The sequence below is a fragment of the Calidris pugnax genome, unplaced genomic scaffold (assembly GCF_001431845.1).
Source record: "Calidris pugnax isolate Ruff unplaced genomic scaffold, ASM143184v1 scaffold42, whole genome shotgun sequence".
Classification (NCBI taxonomy): domain Eukaryota; kingdom Metazoa; phylum Chordata; class Aves; order Charadriiformes; family Scolopacidae; genus Calidris; species Calidris pugnax.
The window spans coordinates 7,347,844-7,365,024 of NW_015090920.1; the positions used below are offsets into that span (position 1 = coordinate 7,347,844).

General features: G+C 40.3%; 1 protein-coding gene across 3 annotated transcripts in view; it reads left to right on the forward strand.

Annotated features, from left to right (window-relative positions):
- ELF2 (E74-like factor 2 (ets domain transcription factor)) overlaps positions 1–16,406 on the forward strand; it is a 39,090-nt gene extending 22,684 nt beyond the window's left edge. For 2 of the 3 annotated variants that reach the window (XM_014950049.1, XM_014950051.1), the window contains 6 exons: positions 6,462–6,575; positions 7,217–7,390; positions 8,896–8,982; positions 13,342–13,534; positions 13,908–14,261; positions 14,684–16,406. In XM_014950049.1, the coding sequence (XP_014805535.1) occupies positions 6,462–6,575; positions 7,217–7,390; positions 8,896–8,982; positions 13,342–13,534; positions 13,908–14,261; positions 14,684–15,311 (1,550 nt within the window). In that variant the 3' untranslated portion in view covers positions 15,312–16,406. The remainder of the gene's footprint in view (positions 1–6,461; positions 6,576–7,216; positions 7,391–8,895; positions 8,983–13,341; positions 13,535–13,907; positions 14,262–14,683) is intronic. The other variant, XM_014950050.1, reaches the window with a different exon arrangement.
- The last annotated feature ends 775 nt before the right edge of the window (positions 16,407–17,181 follow it).

A 17,181-nucleotide genomic window follows, 5' to 3' on the forward strand; every position in this document is an offset into this window, starting at 1 on the left:
CCCCCCCCTCCTCCCCGCGCGCCAATGGGGGCCGCCGCCGTTGGCGGGCGGAGGGCGGCGGGGCGGGGCGGGGCGCGGCGTCCGCCAATGAGCGGGCGGCGGAGAGTCGGCTCCGCGCGGCGCTGACGGGGCGCGCACGGAATTGGAGGGAAGCGGAGTGTAAACACGGAAGTGGGGGCGCCGCCGCCGGTGGCGGGACGCACGTGGCCGCCCCTCCCGGGACACACACACACACAGGGCTCTCCGCCGCTCCTCTGCACGATCCCCGCTGGCCGCTGCTGGGACGAGGGACGTTTAACCCGAGCTCTGGCACCTCGTCGGGGACGTGTCCGGAACCGGGCACGGTTCGGCCTCTTTCCGTTTTGTGAAATGTGCCGCTTGTAACAACGGGACGCTCCGGTGATCCCGGGATTTGCGTCTTAACGTCAGCCCTGGAGGAAACACCAGCGAGGTTACACTGCTCCAAAACACAAATACGATGTCAAGCCTTTAACTCTCTGCGCGAGTCGCACCGGCTCTGGTTTTATTTTGGCGTTTCCAACGTGGAGTTCAAGTTTTTAAAGTTGTCCTTGGAAATGGTAGGCAGCGGTACAGCACCCAGCACTGTAGGTAATTAATGGTGTGGTGAGTGCCTGGACACAAGCTAATGGAGAAACACAGGATGTTCCACTCAAATCTGAGGAAGAACTTCTTTAGGGTGAGGGTGGCAGAGCCCTGGAAGAGGCTGCCCAGGGAGGGTGTGGAGTCCCCTTCTCTGGAGATCTTCAAGCCCTACCTGGATGCCGTCCTGAGTGATGTGCTCTGGGCAACCCTGCTTTGGCAGGGGGGTTGGACTAGATGATCTCTAGAGGTCCCTTCCAACTCTGACAATTCCGTGATTCCTGGAGTACACCTTCATACGGGGTTTGCGGTGACACAGCAGTAGGTTTGTATGAGCATCAACATCCAGTGAAGGTAAATGCTCTGTCATTTACCAACATGTTAAGAGACCATTGTAAAAAGGGGGGGCAAGTCGGCTAGTCTTCATAATGGTTAATTTTATTTAATGGAGAAAAACACTCTGGGTTTTCTGGAGGGCGGGTAACAAACCCCAGACAAACCCCAGACACACAGAACCATCACCTCCATCCCCCATCAAAGAACTCTTCTGCTGCAGAACAGAAAAAGCAGAGTGTTTCATAAGCATTTAGACAATCTCCTGTGTAGGATGGAGAAGACAGCTTCACTTCCCTGGTAGAACACATCTCCAGTTTCTGCAGGGCTCACTGCTGCAGGAGATTTCAGTTGGTTGGGTTTTAATTTTGATTGTCAATGAATAGAGAATGATTAGGTTGATGATTATTGTGTCACCAGCTTCTTAAGTCAGTGTAACTAGATTGCTTGTGAGCCAACCCATAGGTAAATAACAAATGACCTTTGTATTGCTCTTCTGATGTCCGTAGCCCAGCCAGCTTAATTCTTTTTTTTTTTTTTTTTTTTGATATTTGCATTGCAGTGAGGGATACAGATACGTCTAGTATTCCCATCATCATACTATCAGGATACCGTATCTGTTTACTTATTTATGTGTGTAGATGGTATCACGTGGATTTAAGAGAGGAATCCTTTATCCTGAGGGATTATATTAATTATACCTTGCCTTTTCCTGTGGCTGCTGGCTTCGGTGTTGAGAAAACTTCAGAGCGTTTGGTAACTGTGGGAAGAAAGCTGGACCAAAATTGTTACTGCTTAAGGTTATCTTAATTGCTGGTTGTAAGAGCAACTCCTAAATGACTTTACAAAGATATGTTTTGGCTTTGTAGCTAATATTTCTCTCAGTATTGGGCTGATAACATATGGCTCACAGGGAAACAAGTGGTTTGAGACAATTGCTCTCGTCTTCATTATTGATTGGGGATATGCAGTGGGTTCTGTATCGTCCTTAAATTATATGCAGCTGAAAGTCTTTTGAATGAAAAAAGCCAGGCTTAGGGAAGTACTAAAAAACCCAAGAAATTGTTCTTCTGTTTCTGAACAAATGTCTGCCATAAAACAAGCAGTAAACGGAAAATGCCCTCTTTTCCAGTCAAGTGTTACATGCAGAAAGATTTCTGGGTATTACCTGTACAGGCAATTCAACTGTTTTTAATTAAAACAAGGCTTAAGCACTGTTACTACCTTCCAGTGCTGTTTACTGTGGCCTTTTAAATGCTGAGATAAAACAAGCATGTGAATGCCAATAAACTTTAATGAGGTCTGTTAGCGTATGTGTAGTCACTCTTGACTGAGTTCCATGCTTGGAATTGTGAATTCTTCATTAAAGTATTGCTCTGCTTGCCTGATAGTATTAAAGGATAAGCTATTGTAAATCAGGTGCTACAGTTAAGTGTTGACCTTGTAGATGCAGACATTGATAGCTCTTCAGATAAAGAGAGGGGAGCTGTATCGCAGTTTCGAAAAGTACCATTTTGAAAACTTCAGTCCCATTTTTTTCCTCTCATCACTTGCTTTAACTCATTTTGTTACTCTTGTTTTATGTTAAAACTGGGGGCATTGTTTCAAAATGGATATGTTGCCAGTATTCTCTTCTGTAAAGCAAAAGTACAGCCCTGTCAGACTTAATTACCAAGTTTGGTATTTTGTAACAGCTGTTGAGAGCCTTGAATAATCTACTGTGCACCCTATTTGTTTAGAATTTGGAGCTAGAAGGCATTAGGTCAACAGTGAAGATAGACATCAACTAGCGTAGTTAGCTGTTTACATTTTAAAAATTAAAATAACTTTTTTCTAAGAGGATTTATTTTTCTGAAAACAGACCAGAAACTTTTGTAATGAACTATTTTAAAATAAAGTGCCAAGCAATCAGATTTCTTCATAACAACAGTAAGATGAGATTTGGTTTAAAAGAATGAAAGATAAGTGGTGGTGGTAGCTCTGATGTGTTCTTGGTTGGTAAATGGCAGTTCTCGTGTTACTCGGTTACCAAAGTCTGGAAAACTTACTTTTATCTGCGTAAACTACTTTACTTCATTTGGGCAAGTGATATTCTTCCTGAAATGAATATACAAAGTAACAGAGCTATGTCTTAAGTTGTTTACTCAAGCAATACAATCTGTTTTAATTTTGGGAGTCTTTTATATTGTGCGCAGTGGTACCATCGCTCATGGTACAAATATAACAGAAAACTTGTGAATTGGGCATTTTTAAAGAAATGAGTCACGCATTACTCTTTGGTTAGAAAGCTTTCTGCCCGCTGTGCTACTGCGCTTGTGCATCACAACCTTGGATGCCCTGAGAGAAGGCTGGGGTTGCTGTGATGATGTATGTTTGGATGGCACCAGCTTTCTGAGCCTGAAGGGTATGGAAATAACCTGCATGGTAAATAACGGCCGGTGATTTTCTGTGGTGATTGGCTTTTGACTAAAGTTGGCTTTTTTTAATTGCAGAATCCTACTCCCTTGGTTTGCTTTTTTTCTCCCTCTTGTCTTTATTGTGAGAAGTGCTAGCAAGGGTTGTGATTCCAGCGTGGTTTAGTTGAGGGACACTTGATCTAGTCATCTGCAAGAACAGCTGCCTGGTTTTCCCTTCTCCCGTCCCCTCTCTGAGAGAACCTGTTCACCCACTCCATCTTTTGGGATATCTTTCCAAGCTGTATTTTTCATCAGTATCACACCTCCAGGCTGAGCACTCTGACTTGCTGTCTTCTATTAGTTAGACATTTTCTAGCATGGCAAAAAAAACATTTTATGTAAAATTTGTCTTGGGATACAAATTTGCACTTTTCCAAATGTGTTGGTGCAATAATGTTTCCTGAGCGCAGCTGGGAGCTCCTAACTCTGGCTGGTTAGACAAACGCTTCTGAGGCTAAAAGCATGGACTGGCAAAAGGAGAAGCTAGCTAGCTGAGAAGACTTCAAACTTGGTAATAGCACTCATTTTAGTAAGTATTTTAATAGATGGCTTTTTGGCAATGTTAGGTTAGTTTGTTAACTGGCATGATAGACAGACAGCATGTGTGTTCCAGCTAAAGCCAGAAGTGTTACTATTTTTTGCTTGATGTTTTTTAGGTGGCAATTTTAGCGGAGCCTTAAGTAACTGATGTTGGAAAAACGTTTGTGAAGTTTGTATTTTCAAATGTCAGAGGCTTTTGAGGAGTAGATAGTGCTATTTTTATTGGAAATGGAAAGGTTGCTTAGGTTGGGTGGTTCCTTTGCTCCTTGCCTCTGTTATTAGGCTATTGCAGCCTTAGTCCCTGGTGCTGGGGGATGTTGTGTCTCCATTCCCTCAGCAGGATGCCATAATAAACTGTGAAGATGGCTTTCATCTATCTTTTTTGCCTCTTTCCTGCTCTCTGCTGAGTACCTCTTACTTGTGGTGTAGCATCAGAACTGTTCCTTATAGGAAATACTTAGGATACAAAAGTAGGAATATTTTGTATGCTTTCAAGGATTTAGGAGTACATTACTTGAAGAAGCTGATTCAGTATGCTCTTACAATTGAAACTTGACAACTGTTCCTTGAGTTTCTTTATGTACTGAACCTGATATCTGCACAGAAGCAAGCTAACTAGTTGTCCCAAAAATGGTAACCAGCAGAAACAGAAATGAGAATCGTGCAGCTCTCTGCTGTGGGGGAGGCAGAGGGGTTGGTGGAAAAGCTTTGCTGACCTGCTTTAAATCTTTTTTCATACTTTGAAATAATAATATGTTAAATGCTGATTTGGAGTTTCTAATTTCAGTATTGGTGTAGAATTGATACATTTATAATGACTAGCTGAATATTGTTCTTCTATTCTGATGAACAGTGGAAAGCTTTATCCAGTAGAAAAGGGGAAACTTAGTCATCGATTTCTGTGTGACTGAACTTTCTCTTTAAAAAGAAACGTGTTTAGGAAGAGGGTTTCCTGCAGGGCCACTTAGTTTCAGTGCTGATCCGACTCAGGACACCCCCAAACTGCTGCTTGGGAAAGAAACAGACATGGGAAGCACCTGGGACCTGTAGCTGGGGAAGGGGCTCAGGGTGCAAAACTCCTGCTGATTGCTACCGATTATGCAAGGGATAGAGGGTGCAATAGAGACCCTTTCCTTTATCTTGATTTTCCTGGGCTCTTAGGTAGGCTTTTGTTGTTCCCAGCCTGGAGCGCAGGGGTGCTGGAATGCCAGCTTTATCAGGCATCTCCTATTCCAAAAGATAAAGCCCCCTAAATAGCATCCCAGGAGAGGGCGGGATGTGGTGGGATCCCAGCAGCCTGCCAGCGGCTGGGGAGCTGGGCTGGATCAGCGAGACTGTTTCAGTCACCCAGAATTTTGCATTTGTGCATCTTCCAGATTTCGTTGGCTTTCAGCTTCTGGTTTATTTGTTTACTCTGCTAGCTAGAAGGTTTTTCAAGTTTTTAATCCTTGCGTTTAAATAAACTGCAATTGGCTGGAAAGTTTATTCCCCTTGCGTGCCCACATAAATCTGTTTGTATCTCGTGTTTTCTTAAGTCAGAAGCAAAGCCAGCAGTATTTTCCCTCCTTTTCATTAAACAAATGTCAAGTTGTTTCTTAGTATCCCGTTTTCAGTAACAGGATAGGTGCCTTGAAGTTCTCCTAGAGAATTATTACCGAATCCTCTTTAGTTCTCTGACGCCGGAGATAGGTGACCCTGCTTACGCTAAAGATAGATTCCCTGGGCTGCCTGGCTGGAGCGGTTCAGCTTTGAGCAGATGGCCATAAATGGAAAGAGCAACTGGAGAGAGCCGGAGTACCTTAGCCAGAGTGTGGATGATGTGCAACAGGTGTTTCTGCACTCGCTGCTTTTAAAAACCTTTACAAGGGTGAGGAATATAGAGTTGGCCGTGAACAGGATTGTAGTTTTAATTGACGAGGTTTTTTCTTCCAGTGTTGCTGCTGTGTTCGAGTTGCTGTGATCTGTGCTGTATCAAACTTAAATGTGCTCTCTTGAAGTTACTTCAAATTAATTTTGATTTATTACTTAGTTCTCATAAACTTTCAGAACTCGATAAAAAGAGATATTTTTACCTTCTTCCTTAGTTATCGCTTAAAAAAACACCCTGCATAGTGTTTTCTATGCTCTGTGTTTTGTTTTTTAACAACCAAGCCTCTTAAACCCCACTCACAGTGATTTTTTAATGTCAGAAAATTAAACTGGTTATATCTGTTTTGCAAACTAATTTTGTATTTGTGAACATACATACATATATATATCCAAATAGACCGAAAACTGGGAGAGAGGTCCCCTTTAGATTTCAAAGCGATAATAGTCGAAGATGGTACTACTTCCCTGCTCTGCTGTTTTAGTTTGTAACCATCCTCGTTACAATCTGGTTTGTTCTGGTTAACTTGAAGGCAGAAGACAAATCCCAGAAGTCTGCTTCTGTAAACTCTTGAATGCCTCACAGAATTGAGGAGGTTGGTTGTGAACCAGAAATCTAATCTCGTGTTCTTATTTTTTTTATTTTTTTTTTCAATCCTTCTACAGTGGAAGCATCAGTTCATGGAAGCAATGTGCACTGCACGGATAAGACAATTGAAGCTGCAGAGGCCTTGCTTCATATGGAGTCTCCTACCTGCCTGAGAGATGCCAGGAGTCCTGGTATGTCAGCTACAGTTTCTGAGCCATTTCTCCTTCCACTAATTAGTAAAACAAGCAAATCAGGAAACCTGCTTCTGGGTTGGACCAGATGATCTCCAGAGGTCACTTTTAACCTCAACCATCCTGTGGTTCTGTGAATTTGCCATTTTTAATTGCTAAAATGAAGAGTTATTTTAAGGGAAAAGTATTTTTATCTGTTTTTCTGTTTTAGAAAGAATATCTGAATATACTGTGTTGCAAAGTATCAGTTAAAAAAAAAGCACTTGATTACTTTTAATTTGGTGTTCCTTCTGAAGTTACTTAGTATATGTTGATGAAATAATTGTCACACTGAAACCCAAAAGATACAAAATAAGGAATGGAGATTGGAATAAGGATGAAAGATTAAGGTCTAATTTGTTTCATTTGAAGTAGAGTTTGGTTCTAAGGAATATTGGTGTGATACTTGTCTTATGCCAAACAATACTGGCAACTGTGCATGTTTTTGGGAAGTGATTTCCTAGGTGACAGGTTGTTGGAGCACAATTTTGCTATGCTATTGCATATGCTTTTTTAAAAATGATTTAATGTAAGATACTTAAAATAATCAGGTAGAAACTTAATCAGATTTTTTTTTTTTAATTTCTTTTTTTCCCTCATAGTGGAAGTTTTTGTCCCTCCTTGTGTGTCAACCCCAGAATTTATCCACGCGGCCATGAGACCTGACGTAATCACAGAGACTGTGGTGGAGGTATCAACAGAGGAATCTGAGCCAATGGATGCGTCTCCTGTTCCAACATCCCCTGATATCCACGAACCAATGAAAAAGAAAAAAGGTTTGTATGGCTCTTCGTGGCTGCAGTCTCAAAATTTATTTGTTGTGCACTGCTGCAGATGGTGCGGTCGGTACTGGTGGAGATAGGTTAGATGATCTGATTTCTCTGCTCATATAATTAGACTGATTGGAATCTGAAATGTGAGTTTTTAGAAAATGAGTCTGCAACAAGAAAAAAAGTAGCAAGAGAGAGGGCTTTGCCAAGCCATAAAGGAAAGTGATGTCTTTGTTGTTGTGGTTTTTATGAGCATGGTTTACAAAGGGGGAGAAGGGTAGAGAAGGATTGAAAGAGAAGTTGTGTAGGTAACTGTTGGTGTTTGAAATGTGGATAAATTTGGAGAGCGGGTAGACTCGGGGATCTTCCAATGAAATGACAGGGTGAATAGCAACTTACAAAAACATAAATCAGTTTACAAAATCAGTCCAAGATCTTCCTCCTGAGAAAAGTATCTTATTTGTCTGACTGGTATGTGTTGGAGGAGAAACTACTCAGAGCAGTGTTTGAGTTTGAAGCATTCAGCTACCAAATGAGAGGTTGGTACCTGGTGAGACTTATCTCTGGTCTAGCAGCTTTCTTACAGGCCTCAATGCAATTCACATCACTATAGCAAGATTGTTTTATTAGAGCTGCCAGACATGCTAAGATGCAATATTTACTTGTAATGTAGAGGAAAAAAAATTGCAATGTATTGATAAGGTAATAGAAATCTAAGATCTATGAATTTTAGATTTAATAAGAACATACACACATAACAGATAACTGTAACTCTGCTGTAAATTACATAAGCAAGAAAATTATGATTAAAGTTTTTTTGGTAGCTGTAGACGTACACTGGATTTAAACTATTTCTCTATATTCCACTCTCTGTTTGAATGGTCATTACTGGGCAGGTTGTGTTACAGGGCTATGCTCAGGAAGCTCTGAAATGTTATGCAGGTTTTATTTTGTAAATATTTTTTTCCTATTACAGAGCCCAAATCCCCGCTTTTAAGCATGTAAGGTCATTCAGCCATAGTTACAGAGCCATAACTTTGGTCTTCATAATTAATACCTTTTGAAATTCAGTGGTTAATGAAGAACGTTGTTCATCAGCAAAAATTAATGCTCTTGTGCCTGAGGTGGGAGAGTTAATTGTTGCTGCTTGATTTTAACTGATGGCAGAAGCATGGGCCGTGGGGTATGATCCTCTTCTCTGCTTGGACCTGTTTACCTTGAGTAAAAGGGTCACTGAAGTGTGAAAGGATGAAGAAGCTGAAGTTTGTACACTTAGTGCTTTCCTCACCTGCCATGAACTTGTCTGAAATTGAGTTAAATCTGCCTATGAAATAGGTAACCAAATGCAGTAGTAGTGATCTAAGAATTTAAATTTATCCATACCTGTAGCAAGGAAATTGCCGGGGAAAAAATACATTAATTACTTCTTTCAGTGAAGCTGAACTATAAAATACTTTTATTCTGCATATGATTAATACTTTTTTTTTTCCCCCTGCATGTTTTATGTGCAGCAGGCCGTAAGCCGAAGACCCAGCAATCAACTATATCTGATGGGTCTCCAGATCTAGGAATAAAGAAGAAACCTAGAGAAGGCAAAGGTATATTTTTCCATTTATCAAGTCTTTGAAATTATGCAGTGTATATTTATTGTTTCTGTCACAGGAAATACACAGATCTTGGAAAGTTTGGTGGACAAGTTTCTACTGTCTTCATTAGAGCTTTAATTTTATTTGATGGCTTCAAATTTGTACAAGATCTAGCACAAGGATGTGTGGAACTGCTCTAGAAGTGCCCTGTGATACACTCAGGCTTTTTGATTTTTGTGTTTATTGACTTGTGCTGTCTTTTGTGTTGTGTGGTAACTTACTGCTAGACACATAATTGGTTAAGTTACTGCTGACGGGCTTGTTCTCAAGTAGGAGCAGCTTAGGGGTGTTTGTAGTGATGATGGTTGAAAATATGTTTTCTTAGTGGATTCACAAACTTCAGTGGGAATATGTTGCTTGACTAATAGATTCGTTTTGGCTTCAGGGGAAACCAAATGATGATACGTTTCTTTCATGGTTGAGTGAGGGATTTTGTGCAGGAGAGTCATGCTTTCCTAATGTTTCTCCTGAGAAAGAGCGGGTGCTTTCTCGGACTCCAAACCCCTGCTATTCACTCAGCAGGAGACAGAGGTTGGGCATTTGCTCACAGGTTACTTTTGAGTTGGCGTGCAGTGTATCAGCTCTTCCCCTGCCTATAGGTGAAAAATGAGGAACTCCTCCCCACTTACCACACTGGACATTGTTTGGAGATGTTGCTATGGTTAGGAGAAACAAAGTTTAATGACTTTCAGTGGCAGCACGCTAGCTGAAAGAGTGTGCAGTGGTCAGCTCCACTATTATTTTGGGATTTGTTTGAAAGCAGGATCTCTGCTGTTTACATAATTCCTTATCTGGGTACAGCTCCTGAGCAGTCACGTTTGTCAGTAGGGCAAGGAAGAATGGGACTGATGTCATGCAGATGTTAGCTCACAAAAACCAGCACAAAGAATAATTAAACTTCCCTGCAGTGGCTGCTGTTGCTGTCTTCAGATTTGGGTGTAGCAGTGGACCTCAATGAACATCACAGATCTTTGCACCTGCTGTACTTAAAAGCACATCTTGTTTAATTTTCTTTTCTTTTTTTGAGGATTCTTAAAGGCTCCTTAGCTTGTTTGCTAATTCTGATTCCGCTATTACAGCTCTCCATTATCTGAATATTACTCCTAAAGTGTCCCAGTTCCTAGTTTGCTGCACAGATAACTTTGAGAAAGGAGACCTGTGTTTCTGTCTCTTCTAGTTTTTGTCTGTACTGGTGAATTCACTCTATAGCTGAAGTGGGAGATGGTACTGCTTTGTTCTTTGGTTTTTGTTTTTAATTTATTTCTGTGGATGCTTATAATGATCTAGTTATGTCTCTTGTTCTCATGAGGTATCACCTTCTCTATTTTACACTACTACTGGCCTAAAACACATTTTCTTTTTCTTAATGTGTGCTAAGTTGATGTCCTGCAAAATATTTTGTTACTGGATTTGGTTTTTTGTTATTTATTTTAAAATATTAGTTGCAAATATGGGCTGTTTTACATGCAGTGTGTTTTTGAAAAACTGGGAATTATTCCTAGAGCTCAGTAGTGTCAGCAGGGTTAAGTCATGGAGGAGGAGGCCAGCTGGTTGCGCACTTTTGGAAAGGGGAATGCTTGTTGTCCATGTAGGTGCTCCTTCCTGTGTGCATTCCTGATGCTTTCTGGTGCAAATTGAAGCAGCTGTAAATCTGATTTAATTGTGTCCTTCAGTTTCTTATACAGAAGGAACTGGAGACTTCTTAATATTTTTTCTTAAAGTGAGATAGTAGTATTTTTTTCTGTTGGATTGGCAGTTTAGGCATGGTTTCTCTTTCCATATTTAGGTTTTTATTTGCATAAATACTCTTTTTAAAGTGTAGGCAGCTGGAGGGAGCAAAACTGGCTTTGGGTTTCTCCTTATAGATGCTGGTACCAATGCGACAGTTCATTGATACACACAATGCCTTGTATATTTCACATACTTTCTGGCCATTAATCCTTCTATTTTGAGATGTCTGCTGACATTCTTAAGTAACTGGCAGCTGTAATAATTGGCTGGCCACGCAAATTTCTTTCATTGTGCAAAATTTACTCTGTATTGAAGTTAATATAGATAATAATTGTGTCTAGCTCAGTAGCTGCTTACAGTACTAGTTAGCATGAGACCTTTTAGGAGTGGAGGTGAGAGCTGTATATTATTTAATTTAAATAATATAAATAAATAATATTTAAATAATATTTAATAAGGTGCAGTAGATGTTTCTCTCCCAGGCTGGACTTAATGGATGCTTAAGAGTGGCACAAATATAAACCTGTTCAGATAATATAGTTTACAGCCATGTCTTTCTCTTCCTTAGGAGTCTGTAAGCTTGGATTCATAGTACTAGGAAAGTCTGGTTCTAACGAGAAATGGTTTAAAAATGGTTCAAAATTGTATTAAACGTTACAAAAATAAGCCTTCTGTGTTAAAGGCATAGCAGCCTACCTGAAGTGTCACTGGGTCTTACTGGCAGTAGTAGATGGCTTCTGAGCAGTATAGATATTGCATAGTCGTTCTGTGGAAAAAAAGGTGTTATTTAGGTCAACATAGAGTATGAGGCAAATGAAAAAAACCTATCCAGTCAGCAGTACCATTCCTGCAGAAAAACTAGGCACTTTAAGGGATGATTTCTCTTGAAAGTTCTATTTACTTCCTATAACTGAAGTCCACTTCTATTTTTGTAGAGTCTATTGCAGACCTACAGCATTTGGCAGTGGACCCAGAGATTCTATTTCTGAGGAGCTAAGTGGGGCAGGGGGGAGAAGAAAAGGTAAATTTCCTAAAAAATAGGATGATTTCAGGATTCCTGAGTTCTCTTGTTGACTCTTTACCCATATCGGTCCTATTGAAATATCTCTGAAATCAACGGGAAGCTGGATTTTGGCAGCTTTTGAATCAGTACTTGTTGATATTGGAGTATAATGTAAAATATATTTATTCTGTCTGTCTATTAAGTGATCTTCTGGAAGATGGAAGCTATAATTTGTTGACTCTTTACCCATATAGGTCCTATTGAAATATTCTGAAATCAACGGGAAGCTGGATTTTGGCAGCTTTTGAATCAGTACTTGTTGTTATTGGAGTATATAGTAAAATATATTTATTCTCTCTGTCTATGAAGTGATCTTCTGGAAGATGGAAGCTATAATTTTTTTTTACCCTTTGAGGTTTTTCAAAGATCACTAAATTCTTGGAGTCTGCAACAGTGGTCTTTAAGCTGCGTTGATGTATTTTAATTGTCTTCAGCATGGCATAGAAAGTGCTGTGCTGGGCCGCTAAATCTCAAGAATTAATGACCTTTTTTCACACACAAAAAGGTACTATTTTTATTTGGCCCATATCATCCCCTGGAAGCATGATCAAGTGAGAATTGGGATTAAAGTTCTGAGGTTATTCTTGGAGCTCTGTCTTAGTTCTACCTTCTCAGATAACTTGAGGAGTCTTCTCCAGCTGTACAAACTGGAGTTTGGTCAGTTTTTTTTCTTCTACTTCTCTTCCCTTTTCCTAGATGCAAATGGTTTAGTCAGAGTGTAGACAACCCCCGTGTTACATTTTATGCCATCCTGATAGTCACTGTCATAAACCTCATCTTGGGGTTCCTCTAGTGGAAATAGTTCGCCTCTTGAGTGCCTGAGAAGTACATTAATTTTTCTTCTGTGACTTCATTCCATATCCCCCTAATTACAGAAAGGTACATGGGATTTCTGCCATATCAGTACTTGTAGCAAGAAGTTGGTCTGGCTCTGGACCTAGCAGGACATTGGTCACTCTGCAACATGTATTTGGGAAGGGTCAGAACATGGGGCTGTCACCAGTCGGTGTGAGAGCCCCAGATCCTGGACAGAAGGTTTTTCCAACTAATCACAGTTGAGATGGTTTGTTCCTGAAGGTTCTATGCCTTTTAAAAATTACTTATTTATGTCCTCTTGTCCTTCAGTGTCATAAAATGCACTTGCAGTTCCATTCCCTCTTTAAACAAATAGGAGAAGAAAATTCTGAGCTCTCCTCTTGCCTCTGCTGAACAGATGTAGGTTGTAGTGACTTGGAACACCCTCCCACACTTCTTTCCCAGAGCTGAGAATGGGTGCTGGGTTGAGCAGGCTCCTGTGCTATACAGCAGAACACTTGGATTAGCTCCTTTTAGAAAGTAAATGTTTATGGAAGCTTTGCTAAACTTACCAGAATGAATGAACATGTGCAGTTTACATTACATACCATCCTCTGAAACATTTGCTTGTAATGCACATCATTCAGAGTTACCTATATAGGGAAAGCTTTCTGTTATCTTTAAAAGTGGGTTTCTAATATTTAAATTCTTTCTGATTATAGGAAATACAACGTACTTATGGGAGTTTCTTCTGGACCTTCTCCAGGACAAAAATACTTGTCCTCGATATATTAAATGGACTCAGCGAGAGAAGGGAATCTTTAAACTTGTGGACTCGAAAGCTGTCTCCAAACTATGGGGAAAACACAAAAACAAACCTGACATGAACTATGAGACTATGGGAAGAGCTCTGAGGTAAAAACTCTTGTATCCTTAAATTATATACTATAATTTAAAATCTGATTTGTCTGTAGAAATGCAGCAGTTCTGAAATCTTAAAAGCTTTGCCCATTTGCTGTCTTAGCTGTTTCAAAAGCATCTATCTTGCAGTTCTTGTTGCTTTTTATGTTACCAGTTAATTTGCAATTTAATTCCCAAAGTATATATTTAAAAGGTTATGGTTTTTTTCAGCTAGATCCTTCAAATACTCTGCCAGTGTGCTCTTCCTTACCTTCTCACACTGTAGGTTTCACTGTGGCTACTTCAGATTTTCTTGTTAGCATAGAATGAGGTTTTGTTTAAAATCTGTCACTGTGTTGATTACTACTTAATTGTGCTTTTCTTGCAGATATTACTATCAAAGAGGAATTCTTGCAAAAGTTGAGGGACAGAGGCTTGTATATCAGTTTAAGGAGATGCCAAAAAACATAGTTGTCATAGATGATGACAAAAGTGAGCCCTGCAATGAAGATTTGTCAATGCCTACAGATGAGAAGTCATTGGAAAGAGTGTCTTTATCTGCAGAAAACCTTTTAAAAGCAGCAACCTCTGCACGTGGAGGAAAAAATTCCTCTCAGTTAAGCTGTACCAGAACAGAAAAAGCAGTCACTAGAGTTGTGAATATTGCCTCACCAGCACATGATACGTCATCATCTCGTCCCTCAACTACCACTACTACTGTCCCAGCAACAACAGCTCCTAGGTTTGTATTAACGTGGCTTGGGCTTATCGTTTGCTAATGACAAGCAATTTTTTGGTTAGGAAGCTGTCTTTTAGGTTTTTGGTTTAGGTTTTAAATGTTGGAAATCGTTTTTTGCAATTAGCAGTGTAACACAATAGAATACTATGAAAGTCTAGTTTGTGAGATCAGAGCCAACTGTCAATATGTTTGCCCTTGAGTGTATTTTTAAATTATATAGAGAGAGGAAGGGGGGAAAAAGAAATATGAATGCTGCTAAATTTCCAAAGTCCTCTTGCTAGAAGCACAAAAGATTGTGTTTTGTTTGGGTTTTTTTTGGTAAAGCAGCAGTTTAAAATCTGTAAATCCTAGATTTGTCTATCCCTGTTGTCATCTCTAGTGGTGCCTCGCGTTTTGGCTTAAACACACCCATCTTTATTTTGCAGGACTGTACGTGTGGCAATGCAAGTGCCTGTTGTAATGACCTCTCTGGGACAGAAAATCTCGACCGTGGCCGTGCAGTCGGTAAACGCGGGCTCGCCGTTACTAACCAACACGAGTCCAACGACGGCCACGGCTCCAAAGGTAGTAATCCAGACAATCCCTACTGTGATGCCAACCTCTGCTGAAAACGGAGAGAAAATCACAATGCAACCTGCCAAAATCATTACAATCCCTGCCACGCAACTCACGCAGTGTCAGTTACAAACAAAAACGGGCCTGTCCGGGTCAGGAAGTATTAACATCGTGGGAACCCCCTTGGCTGTTAGAGCACTAACCCCTGTGTCCATAGCTCATGGCACACCAGTAATGAGACTATCGGTGCCTGCTCAGCAGGCGTCCGGCCAGACTCCTCCCAGGGTGATTAGTGCAGTTATAAAAAGTCCAGAAGTTAAATCAGACACGGCGGCTTTAAAACAGGAACGGGAAGTGAAGACGGTGCAGCTGGTAAAAGAAGAGAAACCGGCGGATGGAAGCAAGACTGTGACCCACGTAGTAGTAGTTAGCACGCCCTCGGCTATTGCCCTTCCTGTGACAATGAAAACAGAAGGAATCATAACGTGCGAGAAATGAAGAATAGGTTGCTTCCAGCATGGACTTCTAGACTGTTACGGTTTTGAATATATTGGGGGAGGGAAGTGGATGTGATCGCCAAGTCGAAAAGGAGAGTTTTGAAATGTCAATAAACATGCATATGTTGAAGACATACTGGAAAAAAAAGATTTATTTTCCCGTGTTTTCAGTGGGAATAGAACCACATTGATAATACTGACAAAAACTGCCTCTTCCAGTTGGGAAACAGCTGAACCTATGGAGAAGGAAAGAGAGAGGGACTGAACAGGGACCAAACAGTTCACTACGTTACCCGTTACCGAGTTACACTAAGACCTGGAACACTAAAAGAGAGTCGTGTGAGAGGTTTGCCTTGGGTTTTAGTTTTCAGGGAGAGAGGAAAGTCTCATTGTTACAAATGGCAAATTCGATGCATTTTATATGCATACCAGCAATTACTACTGTGTGCCCACAGTACTCAACTGGTGCTATGTGAAAAACTCTGCTACTAGGTGTTGTAGAATGTGAAATAAAGGAGAAGATTAAAGAGCTTCTAAAAGAAGACAGAGACCTAGAGGGAATTTTTGTATCATACAGCTTAAGCAGATTCAAAATGAAAGCCTTAGACTGATTTTCAGTTATCTTTCTTGAAATAAGCTAATGGCTTGTTTGTGTAAAGCTTTTTTATTAAAACAAATTTTTTAAAAATCTTGTACCTAGCACAGTATTGTTATAGAATTACATGTAACATATTTTGTATGGTAGTTAAAAGTCTGTCTAAATTTCTTAATTGTGGACAAAATAGCAGCAGGCTTTCTGCCTTCTGCTGTAACATGCCTGTGTCTCTCACTTAGCCTTGACATCCGCGCATACATTTCAGTTTCAGCTCTACTCTGTCACTTGAAAGGTCACGCCCAGCATGAGCTTTTGTCAGGTAGTTCTAAACCTGTAAATTTTTTTTTTTTAGTTGAAGTTAAGAGGGAAGTACCAGTGTTCAGAATGAACTATAATAGTTTGTATATTCAACATTTGAAGTATATTCTATTTTGTTGTACTCTTGTTTCAAAGTGTATTCAAGTAGGTTTTACTGAAATATAGAAACGAAATTTAACGGTGTTTGGTCTGCTTTTTATTATATTTTTTTTTTCCTTGCAACCTATTAACCTTCTTTTCTGCTTATTTGAAATCTTCCAAGCATTCAGCCTAAGATAGCTGATACAGTGTGGAAGTTTGGAACTCCTCACTACACCAGTACTCCGAATGGCTGACCAACTCTCGCACAGTACACTGAAATAGTTTTCATTGACATGTCTGAGAAGCTTGTGGTAGATGGTGAGGCAAGTTCTGACAGGGGTCTAGTTCTCTTATGCTTTTTCAGGATGGTGAGCATACACAGTGTTCTTCCTTTGTGGCTAATCACCTGAGTGCTTGGGAATAACGAGTAGAAGTTACTGCCCTCCAGCTGACAGGTGATAACTTCCTGTGCTCTTCTGAATTTTTTCAATGCAAAGAAGACAGGGTTTGCTTAAACGACTCTGAGAATCCGTAACTTCTAGAGCTCTGTGAACTACCCAATTATTCCTCCAGATAAACCTTAATTTCCTAAGGCTGCATTGCAAAGGAAAGGTAGAAATGAGCAGACCTGGCTACTCCAGTGCGCTGATCTCTCTGATGATCTCATAGAGGTAAGCTGAAAGTACCTGTAGGTAGGAACTGTACAAAAAGAGAAATACTGATTTACACTGCTAGTCCTTTAGATGTTGTTGCCATTGACATTTCCAACTGTTAACATTTTGGCTTCAGAACGAATACATGAGTTTGGGTAGATGTTTTTGTTGTGTGTTTTTTTTTTTTTTTTTTTTCAGAATGAAGTAAGTATCTAAATAGATCT